The sequence below is a fragment of the Scleropages formosus genome, chromosome 1 (genome assembly GCF_900964775.1).
Source record: "Scleropages formosus chromosome 1, fSclFor1.1, whole genome shotgun sequence".
Classification (NCBI taxonomy): domain Eukaryota; kingdom Metazoa; phylum Chordata; class Actinopteri; order Osteoglossiformes; family Osteoglossidae; genus Scleropages; species Scleropages formosus.
In genome coordinates, this window is record NC_041806.1 from 43,813,721 (window position 1) to 43,832,820 (window position 19,100).

The 19,100-nt window shown below is 37.6% G+C and overlaps 3 protein-coding genes across 3 annotated transcripts; all 3 read right to left on the reverse strand.

Moving 5' to 3' along the window:
• Positions 1-859: 859 nt before the first annotated feature.
• LOC114911088 (trace amine-associated receptor 1-like) lies at positions 860-1,858 on the reverse strand. Its single transcript, XM_029254347.1, has 2 exons — positions 1,543-1,858; positions 860-1,470 (listed from the first exon to the last, which is right to left on the reverse strand). Exons 1-2 carry the CDS (start codon positions 1,856-1,858, stop codon positions 860-862), a joined length of 927 nt encoding a protein of 308 aa, XP_029110180.1.
• Positions 1,859-3,796: 1,938 nt separating this feature from the next.
• On the reverse strand, positions 3,797-4,762 carry LOC114912236 (trace amine-associated receptor 1-like; the record flags this gene model as incomplete). The annotated part of the gene is made up of 1 exon (XM_029258212.1): positions 3,797-4,762. A coding segment is annotated over exon 1 (966 nt), but the record flags the coding sequence as incomplete, so codon positions are not given.
• Positions 4,763-14,538: 9,776 nt separating this feature from the next.
• LOC114911095 (trace amine-associated receptor 1-like) lies at positions 14,539-15,691 on the reverse strand. Its single transcript, XM_029254371.1, has 3 exons — positions 15,376-15,691; positions 14,730-15,303; positions 14,539-14,551 (listed from the first exon to the last, which is right to left on the reverse strand). Exons 1-3 carry the CDS (start codon positions 15,689-15,691, stop codon positions 14,539-14,541), a joined length of 903 nt encoding a protein of 300 aa, XP_029110204.1.
• Between the last annotated feature and the right edge of the window lie 3,409 nt (positions 15,692-19,100).

Here is a 19,100-nt window from a genome sequence, read left to right on the forward strand (position 1 = left end):
CCATACGAGAAACTCAGTAAGGAAATAATTATATCTGGATTAATCAAGTTGCAGAAAAACAAGGGGACCCTGTTGATGACATAAAAACATCATCTTTGTAGCATTTTGCTTCATATTGTTCGCACACTCTCGTCTGAACTGAGGATGGATGCCTCAGTGCAACAAGGAAGATTTTCAGGAATGAAGACAATAATAAGAATTGCTGTTAAAAATGCAAGAACATCTGCCTGTGATATCTTGGTTAGCAAGCAGGCCCACATTCCTGCCTTTATCAGGTCACCACAGTCTAGTGCTTGTTACAGCCTGTTTCACAGTGATTTTCCATTTCATCGCATAGTGCACAGCCTTAAAACACATTACGAAGAAATATTACCAGTTACCATACTTAAGAATTTCTATAACTCATAAAATTTCGTACAGAAAACAAAATTTATTCATACACAGTTGTTCACTAGCAATTTTCTGAAAATACCTGTTCCTGCACTTAGTGTTACCACATTTAGAGTTCACATTCAGTGTCTGAGGTAAGTGCAATAAATCAGGACACAGGGAAAACAAGGGTGAAAGATCAATGTCTTTATTTTCATATCAGATTAAATAAGTCAAAATGTAATTACACAAAACAGCAGGACAGGACATTAATTTATTAAAACTAAACCAAAAATGTAATAACCAAATTTTGTAAATTTTATCCTCACTAACCTAATTGCCCCCCCCCAGCGAGAACATTGAAACAGGTATTTGTTATTTGTAATGTTCAGTTATCCTGGGAAAAACATTGGAAGGACATTTTTTTCTGGACATTTTTTCTTTGTATGTAAACAAGATCATTCTTAAAAACTTACAAATGAATCAATTATTACTTTAACACTTTCTCAAAACTAGCTCTGAAAGACTTCCTAAACCAACTGAAATAAAAAGCATAAATAATCGGATTTATCCCGGAGTTCAAATAGGCAAGCCACATAAGAACTTCAGAAACAAATGGAAAGGAGAAAACTATAAATGGATCAACAAAATTACATAAAAACAAAGGGGACCAGGAAACAAGATAAACACCAACAACAATTCCAAATGTCTTTGTGGCTTTGGGTTCTGTCTTGTTCAAACTGATTTTCCTTTTTTTGAGGTTCACCTTTGCACACACTCTGCTTTGAATAGAACAGGTTTGTCTCCTTGCAATAATGAGGATTTTCAGATAAATGACAATAATAAGAAGGCCTGGGGTGACAAAAGCTAAAACAGATGAAATCAAAGATGACATCCTGCTTATTATCACAAAACATTTTCCGTCACAGTTGAAATGCTGATTGTATATGTCCTCAATGCCCAAGGTGTTCAAATTCATAAATACCATCATATACCCATGTAATGCAGACAGAGTCCAGCTGATTATGATCATGGTCAGAACAACACTGTTTGTGATTTTTGTATGGTAATGGAGAGGCTGACAGACAGCATAGTATCGATCAATGGAAATTAAAGAAAGGTTTAAAACGGATGCAGTGGACAACATGATATCTGTGCTGGAATGGATTTTACAGAACAGGTTACCCAAATACCAGCAGGTCTCCAGTGAGCGAACCATGCTAGGTGGCATGATGACTGCCCCCAGAAGAAAGTCAGCGACAGCCAGGGAGAGGACAAGGTAGTTGGTGGGAGTGTGGAGTTCTTTGAAATGAGCTATAGTAATGATGACAAGAAGATTTCCAAATACAGTAAGGAGTATCATACTCCCTAATAAAACATACATTGGAACACATACTGTAGTTGAATAAACATGTTTTGGACATGACTTGTTTGAGGATTCATAACAGAAATGTGTGCTTTCCTTAATAAATGTTTGGCTGACATTCATCTTAAAATTTTCCAAAATAAATTGAACTGAAATGGATACACCTATAAGGGAGCAAAAGAAGAATTATTCTTCTTCTGAAAATTACCAACATCAAAGTGCTCTACATTTAAAAGTTATTAATTTTTTCCACATTAATTAATGCATCACTCTTTTCTCTTTTGGGTAGTGCTGCTGCATGGATTAACCACAGTGATAACAAATAAATTATATTTCAGTATCCATATAACAATCTTCCTATTTTTCTGAAACCTTTTATATAAATGTTTTATTTAGTTTTATTATATCCATATAAATCTTACCTCAGTCTTTTGCTGCTTTAATGAATCTTCGTTTAACTGCCATTAAGTTCCTATAAAACTCAGTCCGATTAGTTGCTACACAGAGCAAGAGGAAGTTCTGTTTTATGTCTTTGCCGTGCAGCACAAACTCATTACCCACCATACCTTGCATCACCCTCTAGAGCAACGTGTTTCCCATTTGTTCAATTAAAATTTCAAAACAAGACACTCCCTTCACTAAAACACATTTTCCAGTAAGTTCTTATGTCAAAAAATAAGGGACTTTTCCCTCATAGTATGGACTAATAAAAAAAAATAAATACTTTGGATTAATCCCTGTTCATTTTTTTTTACCTGATTTGTAATTATGCTGTGATTTTTGTCATTGTGTCAAAGCTGGGTACATGAACATGTTACTGACTGGTAGTAAAATTAAAATTTTCAAGTCTCTAAATGAATGTAGTTTCACCAGTTCACCCACAACAAGTGTATTTGGACTGTGAGAGGAAAATGGATGACCTGGACAGATATCGGTTAGAACATGCAAACTCCACACAGATGCCGATGCCATATAAGAACACATACAGACACATTTTCTGAACTGCTTGTCCCATACGGGGTCACAGGGAACCGGAGCCTACCTGGCAATACTGTGTGCTATACTTATTATTATTACATTAACAGTTCTGTTGAATATGTCATGTAAGAGCAGCAATTCAGGACACGGGGAAAACAAGGATGGAAGATCTTTATTTTCATACTGCATGCAGTATACAGTATGAAAATGTTTGAGCTAGACCAACATAACAAGGAATTCATTTATATAAACCAAACAAAAATTGTAATAACCATGGAGAATAACAGAAAATACTATCATTACAGATAACACAAGTATTTTTTATTAATTAAAAAAAAAATGTCAGTTTGATCCATTCTCTTTTAAATGAGACCCCTGGTTAACTCAGTGACACTTGACCATTCCTCACTACATTCAGAGATTAACTAAATGTCATCTCCTCTAAAAGAATAGAGCATTTACTGTATTATCCATGTCACTGCCAGTTATTTTAATGTTCAGGATTCTCCACATATCTGTGGAGCTCATAAGTATATTGTGAATAACTCTGGATAATTTGCACAGTTGCTGCTCCTGTATCTGGATTATTTGATTTCTTCACACCTGTCCATGTTTGTGCCAGATATTCTGATGCTGTTAGGTTGGGGTCTCCTGAATAGTCCTCCTCCCAATGACATATTCATTGCCGTCTCCATTCATTTCCTTTATTTATTCAGCTGGAGGTTTTCTCCAAAGTACATTGTGATAGATAATTGTAAGTACCTTAAGTAATTATACAACTCTTTAATCTTTACGAGAGCAATTTCTGGCAAGTACTTTGAAAAAGGTTACAGCTACAGAAAGAGAGATTCAAATCTTGGTCCTTCAGGTGAAAAGCAGTAGCACTTATCACTATGCTACCTGCTCGCACTGCAAGAACAGAAGAAATATAAAAATTGACTATATTCACTTTATAGTCATGCTGTGAAATAAAAAAAAGGACCACTGTTACTGTATATGTAAAAAAATAATATTGTTCACATAGATTTTTAAATAAAGATTTAAAAAGTCCTAGTTCAACATTTTTTCCGTATTTGTTTTGAAATACTTCCTAAACCAACTGAAAGAGAAAGCATAAATAATTGGATTTATTCCAGAGTTCAAATAGGCAAGCCATACAAAAAATTCAGGGATGAGTGGAGAGGGAAAAACTAGAAATAGGTCAATCAAGTTACACAGAAAAAAGGGGGACCAGCAGATAAGGTAAACACCAACCACAATTCCCAGTGTCCTTGTGGCTTTGGGTTCTGTCTTGTTTAGATTGGTTTTGTTCTTCTCAAAGGTCACATTTTTACAGACTCTGCTTTGAATGGAACAGGCTTGTTTCCTTGCAATAATGAGGATTTTCAGATACAGGACAATAATGAGAAAGCCTGGTATGAAAAAAACTAAAATGGAGGAAGTCAAAATTGACATCCTACTTCGTAACAGAAAACAAGCTCCCTCACAGTTGAAATGCTCATTGTAAATATCCTCAGTGCCCATGGTATTCAAATTCATAAATACCATCATATACCCATGTAATGCAGACAGAGTCCAGCTGATTACAACCATGGTCAGAACAACACCATTTGTGATCTTTGTCTGATAATGGAGAGGCTGACAGACAGCATAGTATCGATCAATGGAAATTAAAGAAAGGTTTAAAATGGATGCAGTGGACAACATGATATCTGTTCTGGAATGGATTTTGCAGAACAGGTCACCCAAATACCAACAGCTCTCCAGTGAGCGAACCATGCTAGGTGGCATGATGACTGACCCCAGAAGGAAGTCAGCGATAGCCAGGGAGAGGACAATGTAATTAGTTGGAGTGTGGAGTTGTTTGAAATGAGCTATAGTAATGATGACAATAAGATTTCCAAAAACAGTCAAAATTATAATACACCCTAATAAAACATAGAGGGGAGCCCATACTGTAGATGAATAAACAAACTTTGGACAAGACCTGTTTGAGTATTCATAACAAAAATGTATGTTTTCTTTAGTCCAAGTTTGGCTGATATTCATCTTTTATTGTTCCAAAATTAATTTTTTGGTAAAATCATATACCTATAAGGAAGTAAAACAAGAAATGTTCTTTAACATATGATCAACTTTAGAGCTTATTACACACAGCATTCATTACTTTTAAAATTAAAAATAAATTCATAAATTTCTCTTTTTTTTCTGTTTTAGGAAACTGGTTAATCAGCATAACAACAAATTAACCATGTTTTAGTATACATATATTTATATCCTCTTAAGTCATATGTCGAAATGTTTTATTCAGTTGTATTATTTTCATACGAACCTTACCTCAGTCTTTTGCAGCTGCAGTGACCATTCTGTTCAGTACCATATTGTTCCCATTAAACTTTTCTCGGTGTTATTATCCAATCTTTACCCACAGCAAAAGAAAATTCTGTTATATATGTCTTTATGGGTCAACACAAACTTGTTACCAATCATTCCTAGCACCTCCCTCAAGAGGCATATTTTTCCCCATTTGTTCAATTAATCTCTCAAGCAACACAACAGTCCCTTGACTGAAACACTTTTTCAGTAAATCTTACTTTATGTGAAAGACTAAGGGACTCAAGACGGTCTGAGATACGCTCACATAATTTTCTCAAGCAACTTTACGAGACGTTTAATTTAATATCCCAACTTTGACTTGCGAGGCACAATAGGGCAAGGGTATAACTTCAGAGGAGCACCTTGCTTCCGCAAATGTATTACTCCCACTGTTCTGAAGCATCTCAACCACTAAGCATAACTAGGGATTATGATGCCGTGAAACATTTTTTTCGGGTACTCAAATGCCCTAACTGCCATGCCAGTCCAAGTGAGGTGCCTAGATGCTGCATGTTTTGACTCCATCAATTGCATTGCAATAGTATTATATTACACAGACACACACACACACACATACACACACTTTCTGAACCGCTTGTCCCATCCGGGGTCATAGAGCCTGAGCCAGCAACTCAGAGCATATGGGTGGAGGGGGTGGGGACACGCTGAGGACGGGACGCCAGTCCGTCGCAAGGCACCCCAAGCGGGACTCAAACCCCAGACGCACCCGAGAGCAGGACCTGCTCCAACCCACTGTGCCACCGCACCCCCCAACACAGTTGTGATTATCTTCTACAAAATTACTGTATAAACCTAATTACATAGGTGTATTCTGACATTAATGCTGTAAGATAGCCCAACTTTTAGCAATTTACATTTATAATACTGTGGCGCACAGCGCCATGGGTTTGGATGGGCAAAGAATGACACACAGGCAGCGTTCATTTTGAACGTTTTATTAGAACACAGGCACACAGGGAAATAACGCTCTCGGTATGAGGACCCCGTTTCCTTCAGGACCTGCGCGTTTAGCCAGCCTTCCCAGCCTGCTTAGCGTCCTCAGGCTCTCTCCTCTTTCTCCCCCTGGCAGACGCAAACACCCCCTTATATTCCCCGTACGTCACCCAAATCGAACCAATTGCAATAAACACATTTCCCGCTCAAAACAGTAACGCGGGTCGTTACAATACAATTTATTGTTATATAGGGTGACACGGAGGTTTGGCTGGGTACTGCTCTCTGTTGGGTCTGAGGTTCAAGTCCTGCTAGGGGTGCCTTGAGATGGACTGGCTTTCCGTCTTGGGTGTGTCCCCTCTAGCCTTGCACCCTGTGTTGCCGGGTTAGGCTCCGGCTCGCTGCGACCCTGCTTTGGACAAGCGGTTTCAGCCAGTGTGCGGGTGTGTGTGTGTGCTTCTGGATCCTGTCCTGGGTGTGTCCCCATTTTCACTGCACTGAGGACACAAGGAAAAAAGACTTAGGAAAAAACATACAAAAGCATTTAGATTCTGAATGTATACTTTTTAATCACTATATGTTGTTAATATTTAATCATAATATAACCTTTAATAAATTAAAATTGATTTCAATAAAAAAAAAAAACTACTCCAAACTGTTTCTTTACCCTATTTCTAAGTATGAGCTGTATATTTCTCTAGTTTTCAGTAGGTGTTTCTTTAAAGTTATTACCTCTGTTTGAAACTGCAGAAGTTTCCGGTAGTAAAAAATGATGTGCTGTTGTTTTGGCCCAACACAAACTATTTACCCATTATCCTTTGCATCTTCTTCTTAAGCTATGTTTTTTCTCACTTGTCTAATTAAAACCATTTAATGAATTATTCCCTGGCTTAAAATTTGTTTTGAGCAAAACTTATTTTTAATAATTCACCTTAGTTTTCTTGGACTGTGAAAGAACCAGATATCAAAATCACCAGCGGCAAAATACATGGGTTTTTCCTTTTTCTTACATGCTCTGGTGGTTAATTCTGAGACCACAAGAGTCACACTGGAAACGGAATTTGAGGACTCGGATCTGAGATGTAACAAACATGTAAATAATAGAAACGGAAGTTTTAATAAAACTGAAGTCTTAGCATTTAGACCACAAAGAAATATGTTAACTAAGCTAACTAGCTGATCTAAGGACTCTAAATTTTATATTCTGTTGGAAAAAAGTTAATAAATAAAGTTTGCAATCTCTCACATTTCCTTTGGACACTCTTTTGTATACACAATACCACACATTGATTGAACAGTGGAGTTGTAAGACACAGACATCAAGGTCTTTAAAAATGCTTTCTGTCATACACAAATAGTAAATGAACAGAACAGGCTTTCAAATTATTAGAATATCACTCGTAAATTCTTATCATTCTCAAATTTTAAATATTTTCTGATAAACTCTTTTGAATCATGAATGGCTTCTTAAACCAACTGAAAGAAAAAGCATAAATAATTGGATTCGTCACAGGATTTAAATAGGCCAGTGTCACGGTTGCGCGTAGCACGGAGGGACTCAAGTGCAGAGTTCTCGGATCGACGTGCACGGAAGCCGAATCAGAATCCATAATCGGTTTCGAGGGGCAGGCGAGGGTCAGGCGAGGGTCAGGCGATCAGCAAACGGAGTCCATAGGGCTAGGCACAGAACGTGGTCAGGAAAAAAACAGGCAAAGGGTCGAAGTCGGGATGGGTTTCTTGGTAACACGGTTCGCTAGGAAACAAGGAGGCAAAACAAGGTTCCGCATCTGGCCTTCCTCGGCTTCCCTCTTTATTGTCGCTCCCATCAGGGAACGGCAGGTGTCGCAGATGTGCCAGATGCGGAGAACGTGACAGCCAGAACCTCAGGAACGATTGGAGAGGAGAGAATTATAGCTGGATCAATCAGGTTACACACAAATAAAGGGGACCAGCAAGACAGGTAAACACCAACAACAATTCCCAGTGTCTTTGTGTTCTGTCTTGTTGAAATTGCCTTTGCTCTTCTCCAAGCTCACATTTGCGCAAACTTGGCTTTGAATGGAACAGGCTTGTCTCCTTGCAGTTATGAGGATTTTCAGGTAGAGGATAAGAATAATAAGGGCAGGGATGAAAAAAGCAACAACAACGGTAGAAGAAATACTTGATGTTCTACTTTGTAACACAGTGCAACTCCCCTCACAATAAGAACTTTCATTGTAAATAACGCCCCAGATGCTAAGTTCCAAATATATCATCAAGAACGCCATAACAGCTGACAGAGTCCAGCAGGTCAGGACCATGGTCGCTGTGACAGAGTTTGTGATCTTAGTCTGGTAATAGAGAGGCTGACAGACAGCATAGTATCGATCAACTGAAATTAATGAAAGGTTTAAAACTGATGTGTTGCACAGTGTGATATCTATACTGGTGTGGATTTTACAGAACAGCTCACCAAAATACCAGCAGGTCTCCAGTGAGCGAACCATGCTAGGTGGCATAACAATAGCTCCCACAAAAAAGTCAGTCACGGCCAACGAGAGGACAAGGTAGTTGGTGGGAGTGTGGAGTTGTTTGAAATTAGCTACAGTAATGTTGACAAGAAGATTGCCAAATACCATTAGAATTATGACAGCCCCTAAAAAACATACTAAGCGGCTCGTACTGTGGTTGAATAATCATACTTTGGACAAGACCGGTTTCAGGATTCATAACAGAATCCTGGGATTTCATAGCTCTTGGATAGACTGTTCATCTTTCCACTTCAAAATATTCAATCTGATTTACCTACAAAGAAAAAAATGTGTAATTCAAAACAAATTCCATATTAAAATAAACATCTTATTCCAATGCTGTCCAAATTCACAAACATTTTATGAGGCTCATTTATTCAGAATCAGAATCAGAATCAGAACAAGCTTTTTGCCAAGTATGTTCATACATACAAGGAATTTGTCTTGGTGACAGAAACTTCCACAGCACAGACAGAATGACACTGACAAGACACAGATGAGCAGATAGAATATGTGAATAAAGGACAAGAAAGTATAGAAAAAATATAAGGTACACAATATACAAAAATGGTCAACTGTTTAGTATGGCCACAAAACATCAAACTGCTCCATTGATTAATGTCTCTTTCTGACTGAAAACTATTGTACATCATATGCCCTGGGTTTGAATTTTGGCCTTCGTGCAGTTTTCCTGAGACCAACATTTTTTGTCCAATATATTGTAATTTCCATAGCTGTGCTGTCCAGATGACACCTCTGAGTTGACATTATGCCTTTGTGAGTGAGTGTGTGTATGTGGCTGTACATCTGAATTAAAATTTCTTACAGCTCAGGCCCATAAATACAGTACATTATCTTGTCTAATGCAGAACTATTAAGGTCACACTTGACATATTTTTGGCACCTTGGCAAGTCAGTTACCAAGTACTTTGGCAGCTGGAACACAGGGAGGACTGTGGACTGAGAGGTTTCCCCTGTCTCACCTCTGCTTTAAAAGTAGACATTCTTCCCACCCTTCTGCATATTGCATTCAATAGGTGTATCTACCCCTTAAGGGTACCTCCACTTAGTGTGAAGAGGCCTCACGAGACATTTTTGATCTTGTCTGGTAGGGTAGTTAGGAGTATGTGAGAAGAGAGGTCGTGTCTTTTTAAGGAGAAGGGGGGAGATATGTCCCAAACATCTCTTGGAAACTACATGGTCTCTTTCCTTTCCCAGTCGTGTAACACACAAACATCCATACCACTGTTTTTCTCTTAGGTTGGCCTTGCTGATGAGACATCTGATGAAGTCTTAGCCCACCAATGGACCTAAGGGTGAGACTTGAGCTATGCTAGTGTCTAGTTCTGACGTCCGAAATGAATGATTGTCAAAAAAAAAAAAAAAAAAAAAAAAAGAATGTCAACAACGGATTACCTTTCTTTGGATTTCCAGCATCTGAACTGACTGACTTTGTTTCATTTGAAATATGGACAGTGTAACTTGTGCCTGGGATTCCTAATTGTAGCATACCTGATAATCCAGAAGTTAAGGAAAATTCTCTTTATTTTACATAGGGCATTTAGAAAATGCTTCTTAATGCAATTACAATGAAAAGATATTTTGGTGACAACTGTAAATATAATAATAATCATCATCATCATCATCATCATCAACATCATCCGCTCTGGGACACAATTAAAAAAAATCTGAAATTAATCCTTTTGGTTGCTAATAAAATGTAAACAGTATTAGACGGATGCTTTTCTTCATAGTGATTTCCAATACCGAGCAACTTGCAAAGGATTTGTGTTTGAGCTGCTGAGGCGTTTCCCTTCTTTAGAAGATACACAGTACCTTTGCACCATCTTTACTGAATGTCATTATGCCCTTGGGTGACAATACTAAAAGACCGAAATAGTGCTTTCAAATTAAGTAAAAGCTATTCTAAACACTGACTTCTGATGCAGTCACTAAGTTGAGTAAATAATCTGTAGCTATCAAAGAAATTCCACTCTATTAGTCCTGTCCTTGTGACTAAAATATTTATTCATGCAGTTTTCACTTCTGTTCACACATTCTCCAGTAAAGAAATCTTTTTTAAAAAAGACAGTATATTTATTAAAATCATATTTCTCCATTAAATTAAAAGCAATAAACTAGGACCTTCACATGTCCTTTCTGGAGAATGGTGCTTGTTAACAATGCCTCCTTTTGTCATTTCTACACTTTTTACACTTCCTAATCAAATTTCAGCAGATAGCAGTACTTGAAGTGGGCCAGAACTCAGTGGAATGCTGTACCAGCAGTTCTACAGTTTGCTTTTCAAATACCATAGCTTTCTCATAAGAATTGCTTAATTAAACTTCCCTGTCTGCAAAGTTTTCATGTTAGGGAGATCCCTCACCTCCCAAAAAAATCAGTTTTTAAAAGTTGCAATGTCTGCAATAAGGAGAATACTAGGAAATAGCACAGAAAATTGGATTTATTCCATAGTTCATATAAAGGAGCCATACGAGAAACTCAGTAAGGAAATAATTATATCTGGATTAATCAAGTTGCAGAAAAACAAGGGGACCCTGTTGATGACATAAAAACATCATCTTTGTAGCATTTTGCTTCATATTGTTCGCACACTCTCGTCTGAACTGAGGATGGATGCCTCAGTGCAACAAGGAAGATTTTCAGGAATGAAGACAATAATAAGAATTGCTGTTAAAAATGCAAGAACATCTGCCTGTGATATCTTGGTTAGCAAGCAGGCCCACATTCCTGCCTTTATCAGGTCACCACAGTCTAGTGCTTGTTACAGCCTGTTTCACAGTGATTTTCCATTTCATCGCATAGTGCACAGCCTTAAAACACATTACGAAGAAATATTACCAGTTACCATACTTAAGAATTTCTATAACTCATAAAATTTCGTACAGAAAACAAAATTTATTCATACACAGTTGTTCACTAGCAATTTTCTGAAAATACCTGTTCCTGCACTTAGTGTTACCACATTTAGAGTTCACATTCAGTGTCTGAGGTAAGTGCAATAAATCAGGACACAGGGAAAACAAGGGTGAAAGATCAATGTCTTTATTTTCATATCAGATTAAATAAGTCAAAATGTAATTACACAAAACAGCAGGACAGGACATTAATTTATTAAAACTAAACCAAAAATGTAATAACCAAATTTTGTAAATTTTATCCTCACTAACCTAATTGCCCCCCCCCAGCGAGAACATTGAAACAGGTATTTGTTATTTGTAATGTTCAGTTATCCTGGGAAAAACATTGGAAGGACATTTTTTTCTGGACATTTTTTCTTTGTATGTAAACAAGATCATTCTTAAAAACTTACAAATGAATCAATTATTACTTTAACACTTTCTCAAAACTAGCTCTGAAAGACTTCCTAAACCAACTGAAATAAAAAGCATAAATAATCGGATTTATCCCGGAGTTCAAATAGGCAAGCCACATAAGAACTTCAGGAACAAGTGGAGAGGAGAAAACTATAAATGGATCAACAAAATTACATAAAAACAAAGGGGACCAGGAAACAAGATAAACACCAACAACAATTCCAAATGTCTTTGTGGCTTTGGGTTCTGTCTTGTTCAAACTGATTTTCCTTTTTTTGAGGTTCACCTTTGCGCACACTCTGCTTTGAATAGAACAGGTTTGTCTCCTTGCAATAATGAGGATTTTCAGATAAATGACAATAATAAGAAGGCCTGGGGTGACAAAAGCTAAAACAGATGAAATCAAAGATGACATCCTGCTTATTATCACAAAACATTTTCCGTCACAGTTGAAATGCTGATTGTATATGTCCTCAATGCCCAAGGTGTTCAAATTCATAAATACCATCATATACCCATGTAATGCAGACAGAGTCCAGCTGATTATGATCATGGTCAGAACAACACTGTTTGTGATTTTTGTATGGTAATGGAGAGGCTGACAGACAGCATAGCATCGATCAATGGAAATTAAAGTTAGGTTTAAAATGGATGCAGTGGACAACACATTTTCCAGTAAGTTCTTATGTCAAAAAATAAGGGACTTTTCCCTCATAGTATGGACTAATAATTAAAAAAAAATACCATGGAGTGATCCCTGTTCATTTTTTTTTTTACCTGATACTGTGATTTTTGTCATTGTGTCAAAGGTGGGTACATGAACATCTTACTGACTGGTAGTAAAATTAAAATTTTCAAGTCTCTAAATGAATGTAGTTTCACCAGTTCACCCACAACAGGTGTGTTTGGACTGTGAGAGGAAAATGGATGACCTGGACAGATATCGGTTAGAACATGCAAACTCCACACAGATGCCGATGCCATGTAAGAACAACAGCATAAACAACTAAATAAAAAAGGAACTCCAAATTAAGACAAACTTACAACAGAGAAAGGGGATTGAGATGCACCGAAGTCTTTCAGGCAGTTCACCAGAGCACAATATTAGTTACTCAGTGCTTGTATTGTCTTAGGTTATGGTTGGTATTAACAACATTGTGAATGACTATATAATTGTGAGGAGATCGTTTATAATTTGTTTTGGTCAAAACACAAAATCACTTTTACCCTCTAATGAAGGATTAAAAATGTAGACTTTATTCAGTTAATTTGCTGAGTAAAAATCTTGCCAATACCTGTATAGTAATAAATAAAATTTTTTTAAGTATATTTTGATGTTTTTAGATACTTTGTACTGTACATTACAATGAAAAAATTTCAGGTTATGTCAGATGAGAACAAGTCATTTCCACTAATCTCTATTCAGTCCAGTTGTAGACCAATTCATTACACTACCATGTGCAGTGTTGGTGGGAATATTCCCAGTTTCATTTTCCTTTAATAAAATAGTATCAATACATCTCCTCGTACTTATGAAACTAAAATCACCAGGACTCATAAACACCAGAAAGGAGCTGTAAACACTGTTGAATTAATATTCTCTCATGCTTTTATTCAGTTTGGTAAACTTTACTGACATCCATTTGTCAGTAGAGAGATAGGTTTTAATTTGCTCCTTTGTGGTCAGAAATTTAGAAACCAGATTAAAGAAAATTTAAAAAAAAATATATTGGGAAAAACTGCAATATTATCCTCCCAACTTAAACATTTCATGCAAAAAAAAAATAATTTGTACACAGTTAACTTGTATTTTTCCATTAATACTGTGTGCTGTACTTATTATTATTATTATTAACAGTTCTGTTGAATATGTCATGTAAGAGCAGCAATTCAGGACACGGGGAAAACAAGGATGGAAGATCTTTATTTTCATACTGCATGCAGTATACAGTATGAAGATGTCTGAGCTAGACCAACATAACAAGGAATTCATTTATATAAACCAAACAAAAATTGTAATAACCATGGAGAATAACAGAAAATACTATCATTACAGATAACACAAGTATTTTTTATTAATTAAAAAAAAAATGTCAGTTTGATCCATTCTCTTTTAAATGAGACCCCTGGTTAACTCAGTGACACTTGACCATTCCTCACTACATTCAGAGATTAACTAAATGTCATCTCCTCTAAAAGAATAGAGCATTTACTGTATTATCCATGTCACTGCCAGTTATTTTAATGTTCAGGATTCTCCACATATCTGTGGAGCTCATAAGTATATTGTGAATAACTCTGGATTATTTGCACAGTTGCTGCTCCTGTATCTGGATTATTTGATTTCTTCACACCTGTCCATGTTTGTGCCAGATATTCTGATGCTGTTAGGTTGGGGTCTCCTGAATAGTCCTCCTCCCAATGACATATTCATTGCCGTCTCCATTCATTTCCTTTATTTATTCAGCTGGAGGTTTTCTCCAAAGTACATTGTGATAGATAATTGTAAGTACCTTAAGTAATTATACAACTCTTTAATCTTTACGAGAGCAATTTCTGGCAAGTACTTTGAAAAAGGTAACAGCTACAGGAAGTGAGATTCAAATCTTGGTCCTTCAGGTGAAAAGCAGTAGCACTTATCACTATGCTACCTGCTCGCACTGCAAGAACAGAAGAAATATAAAAATTGACTATATTCACTTTATAGTCATGCTGTGAAATAAAAAAAAGGACCACTGTTACTGTATATGTAAAAAAATAATATTGTTCACATAGATTTTTAAAGAAAAAATTAAAAAGTCCTAGTTCAACATTTTTTCCATATTTGTTTTGAAATACTTCCTAAACCAACTGAAAGAGAAAGCATAAATAATTGGATTTATTCCAGAGTTCAAATAGGCAAGCCATACAAAAAATTCTGGGATGAGTGGAGAGGAAAAAACTATAATTGGATCAATCAAGTTACACAGAAAAAAGGGGGACCAGCAGATAAGGTAAACACCAACCACAATTCCCAGTGTCCTTGTGGCTTTGGGTTCTGTCTTGTTTAGATTGGTTTTGTTCTTCTCAAAGGTCACATTTTTACAGACTCTGCTTTGAATGGAACAGGCTTGTCTCCTTGCAATAATGAGGATTTTCAGATACAGGACAATAATGAGAAAGCCTGGTATGAAAAAAGCTAAAATGGAGGAAGTCAAAATTGACATCCTACTTTGTAACAGAAAACAAGCTCCCTCACAGTTGAAATGCTCATTGTAAATATCTTCAATGCCCACGGTGTTCAAATTCATAAATACCATCATATACCCATGTAATGCAGACAGAGTCCAGCTGATTACAACCATGGTCAGAACAACACCATTTGTGATCTTTGTCTGATAATGGAGAGGCTGACAGACAGCATAGTATCGATCAATGGAAATTAACGAAAGGTTTAAAATGGATGCAGTGGACAACATGATATCTGTACTGGAATGGATTTTGCAGAACAGGTCACCCAAATACCAACAGCTCTCCAGTGAGCGAACCATGCTAGGTGGCATGATGACTGACCCCAGAAGGAAGTCAGCGATAGCCAGGGAGAGGACAAGGTAATTAGTTGGAGTGTGGAGTTGTTTGAAATGAGCTATAGTAATGATGACAATAAGATTTCCAAAAACAGTCAAAATTATAATACACCCTAATAAAACATAGAGGGGAGCCCATACTGTAGATGAATAAACAAACTTTGGACAAGACCTGTTTGAGTATTCATAACAAAAATGCATGTTTTCTTTAGTCCAAGTTTGGCTGATATTCATCTTTTATTGTTCCAAAATTAATTTTTTGGTAAAATCATATACCTATAAGGAAGTAAAACAAGAAATGTTCTTTAACATATGATCAACTTTAGAGCTTATTACACACAGCATTCATTACTTTTAAAATTAAAAATAAATTCATAAATTTCTCTTTTTTTTTCTGTTTTAGGAAACTGGTTAATCAGCATAACAACAAATTAACCATGTTTTAGTATACATATATTTATATCCTCTTAAGTCATATGTAGAAATGTTTTATTCAGTTGTATTATTTTCATACGAACCTTACCTCAGTCTTTTGCAGCTGCAGTGACCATTCTGTTCAGTACCATATTGTTCCCATTAAACTTTTCTCTGTGTTATTATCCAGTCTTTACCCACAGCAAAAGAAAATTCTGTTATATATGTCTTTATGGGTCAACACAAACTTGTTACCAATCATTCCTAGCACCTCCCTCAAGAGGCATATTTTTCCCCATTTGTTCAATTAATCTCTCAAGCAACACAACACTCCCTTGACTAAAACACTTTTTCAGTAAATCTTACTTTATGTGAAAGACTAAGGGACTCAAGACGGTCTGAGATACGCTCACATAATTTTCTCAAGCAACTTTACGAGACGTTTAATTTAATATCCCAACTTTGACTTGCGAGGCACAATAGGGCAAGGGTATAACTTCAGAGGAGCACCTTGCTTCCGCAAATGTATTACTCCCACTGTTCTGAAGCATCTCAACCACTAAGCATAACTAGGGATTATGATGCCGTGAAACATTTTTTTCGGGTACTCAAATGCCCTAACTGCCATGCCAGTCCAAGTGAGGTGCCTAGATGCTGCATGTTTTGACTCCATCAATTGCATTGCAATAGTATTATATTACACACACACACACACACACACACACACACACACACACACCATCTTCTCCTGAGTGTGGTCGTGGCAAACCGGAGCCTAGCCTGGCAACGCAGTGAGCATGGCTGGAGGGGGAGGAGACACACTGAGGACGGGACACCAATCCATCACAAGGCACCCCAAGCAGGACCTGAACACCAGATCCGCCAGAGAGCAGGCGCCAGCCAAACTCGCTGCGCCACTGTGGCCCCTTATATTACATTATACACATTTCAGAACCGCTTGTCCCTTACGGGGTCACAGGGAACCGGAGCCTACCCGGCAACACAGGGCATAAGGCCGGAGAGGGAAGGGGATACACCCAGGACGGGACGCCAGTCCGCCACAAGGCACCCCAAGCGGGACTTGAACCCCAAACCCACCGGAGAGCAGGACCGCGGTCCAACCCACTGCGCCACCGCACCCCCTGTATTACATTACATTAACAATTAAATAGAGCAATATGAGTGAATTAATCTGATACCTGAATTCTTTGCTGGCTAATGCTTGGAATACTGAGGGTGCATAAGCTAGACCAAAGGGCATGAACAGATACACAAAGTTCTCTAAGGCAGTGTTAATTGCCATCTTCCACTCATCACAATCCCTAATCTGAATTAAATTATGTGTGCTGTATGTGGGCTAGTTCACCAATATTTTAGCAGTCTAACTGGGGTAAGAGGTGAGGGCATATTGACATTCGAGCCTTTATAGTCAATACAAGGCCATAAGCCCCTGTCATCCTTCTCAGCAAAGAAAACGCCAGCTAATGTTGGAGATGTGGAGGGCCTTAAAATGATCCCTAAAACTAGTGCTTCAATCATGTGCTTCTCCATTGTTTTATCCTGATAGGAAGATCGATTACCTTCTTTCCTGGGGAAAGCTTGTGTCCGGTGGAAAGTGTTATGGTCCAATCCCACTATCTGGAGGTAGGAAGCTTCATCAAACTCTCATATTTTGGGAGAATGTGAAGGGGTGCACTGGCATTTGGGATCTCTATAGATGTAGCCATACAAGGTAGAACGATGTCGTAGCCTGTTATAAGCATAGCCTGTAAAAATGAATTTGTTGATTCTGCACAAACACACCTTTGAATTCTAAAAAATAATAACTAATTAGCAGCTCAATTATCTAAACTCACTAGATTTACCTCAATTTGTTTTTTACAATAATTTAAACCACTCCCAGCTATGGAGAAAACACTGCTACAGGGAGGAGCTAATGTAGCTATACACACACACACACACACACCTTCAGAACCGCTTGTCCTATACAGGGTCGCGGGGGACCGGAGCCTACCCGGTAACACAGGGCGTAAGGCCGGAGGGGGAGGGGACACACCCAGGACGGGACGCCAGTCCGTCGCAAGGCACCCCAAGCGGGACTCGAACCCCAGACCCACCGGAAAGCAGGACTGTGGTCCAACCCACTGCGCCACCGTACCCCCCTCTAATGTAGCTAATGTAACATTATTTTTACAGGTATAGACAAGCATAAACCTTTGTGTAGTCTAACAAAAAAGGGTCAGACAGCAACATTATTTACAGTGAATTACTGTTATAGAAAGGGGGAGTCTGTAAAAATTGCAACCAAGGTGTTGTACCTCTCCATTAAAAAAAAAAAAAAGTGGATTAATGATTAAATAATTCACTTGTGATTTTTCAAGCAACGGAAAAATTTGGGAACCAGGGTCGATTTGCAGAAGACTTTGGATCATTTACAGGAGTGTGAGAGGAGATGTTGATTTCTGGGAGACTTTCAGAACTTCTAGGAGACTTGAGATGTCCAACATTACGACTCAGCATTTTGGAAGGCAAGATCAATGGAAGATTTGGGGAACAAAGCAACTTGAAGACTTATAAGACATAATGAACATATAGAAGGCAAACAGAGGTACACACAAGAAAGCAGGCACTGGAAGTGGGAAGCAGTATCACAAGAACAGTGAATTCTCGGCAGAGCAGGCAGGTAGGACGGTGTGCACAGGCCAGGTTGTTAAATTAAATAGCTGACTGATTGGTATCAGGTATGATGGGATGTGCTATGATGCACATGCAAGGACCTCCTTTTGATAATTCAGGGTGCTGCATGCAACAGTTTTGCTAAATTTTAATTTGAAAATGGTTTCCTGGGTCTGTACAAGAATGAGTAAACCATTGGATAAAATGTAGAATTTAAATAGCTAACCCAGACAAGTGCATCGTTACTAGTGGAATGGAATGGCAAATGATTGGGTGAATGATGTTGCACACAAAGAAGGGGCTCTGGAATTAAAAAAAAAAAAAAAAAAACCTGTGAATATTCTAATTATTTTTGTAATGTTCTGTTCTTGCTGTGAGGTTTTTGCTTTTTTAGAAGTGGCTTTGAAACACACGGGTCTACAGAAAACATTGTCTGGTACATGCCATGTATAATAAATCCTGCAATGTAAAAAGAGATACAAGTACAGAGTGTACAAGTAGAACTTGACAAAAAGTGACATGAAACTTTGGAACATAATGTACTGGTTACTCG

Coding starts and splice junctions, on each gene's coding strand:
- LOC114911095 (XM_029254371.1), bottom strand. CDS start 15,691: ATGAATATCAGCCAAACTTGGACTAAAGAAAACATGCATTTTTGTTAT. Junction 15,304..15,375: donor GTATTTGGGTGACCTGTTCT/GCAAAATCCATT, acceptor TAATTTCCATTG/ATCGATACTATGCTGTCTGT.
- LOC114911088 (XM_029254347.1), bottom strand. CDS start 1,858: ATGAATGTCAGCCAAACATTTATTAAGGAAAGCACACATTTCTGTTAT. Junction 1,471..1,542: donor GTATTTGGGTAACCTGTTCT/GTAAAATCCATT, acceptor TAATTTCCATTG/ATCGATACTATGCTGTCTGT.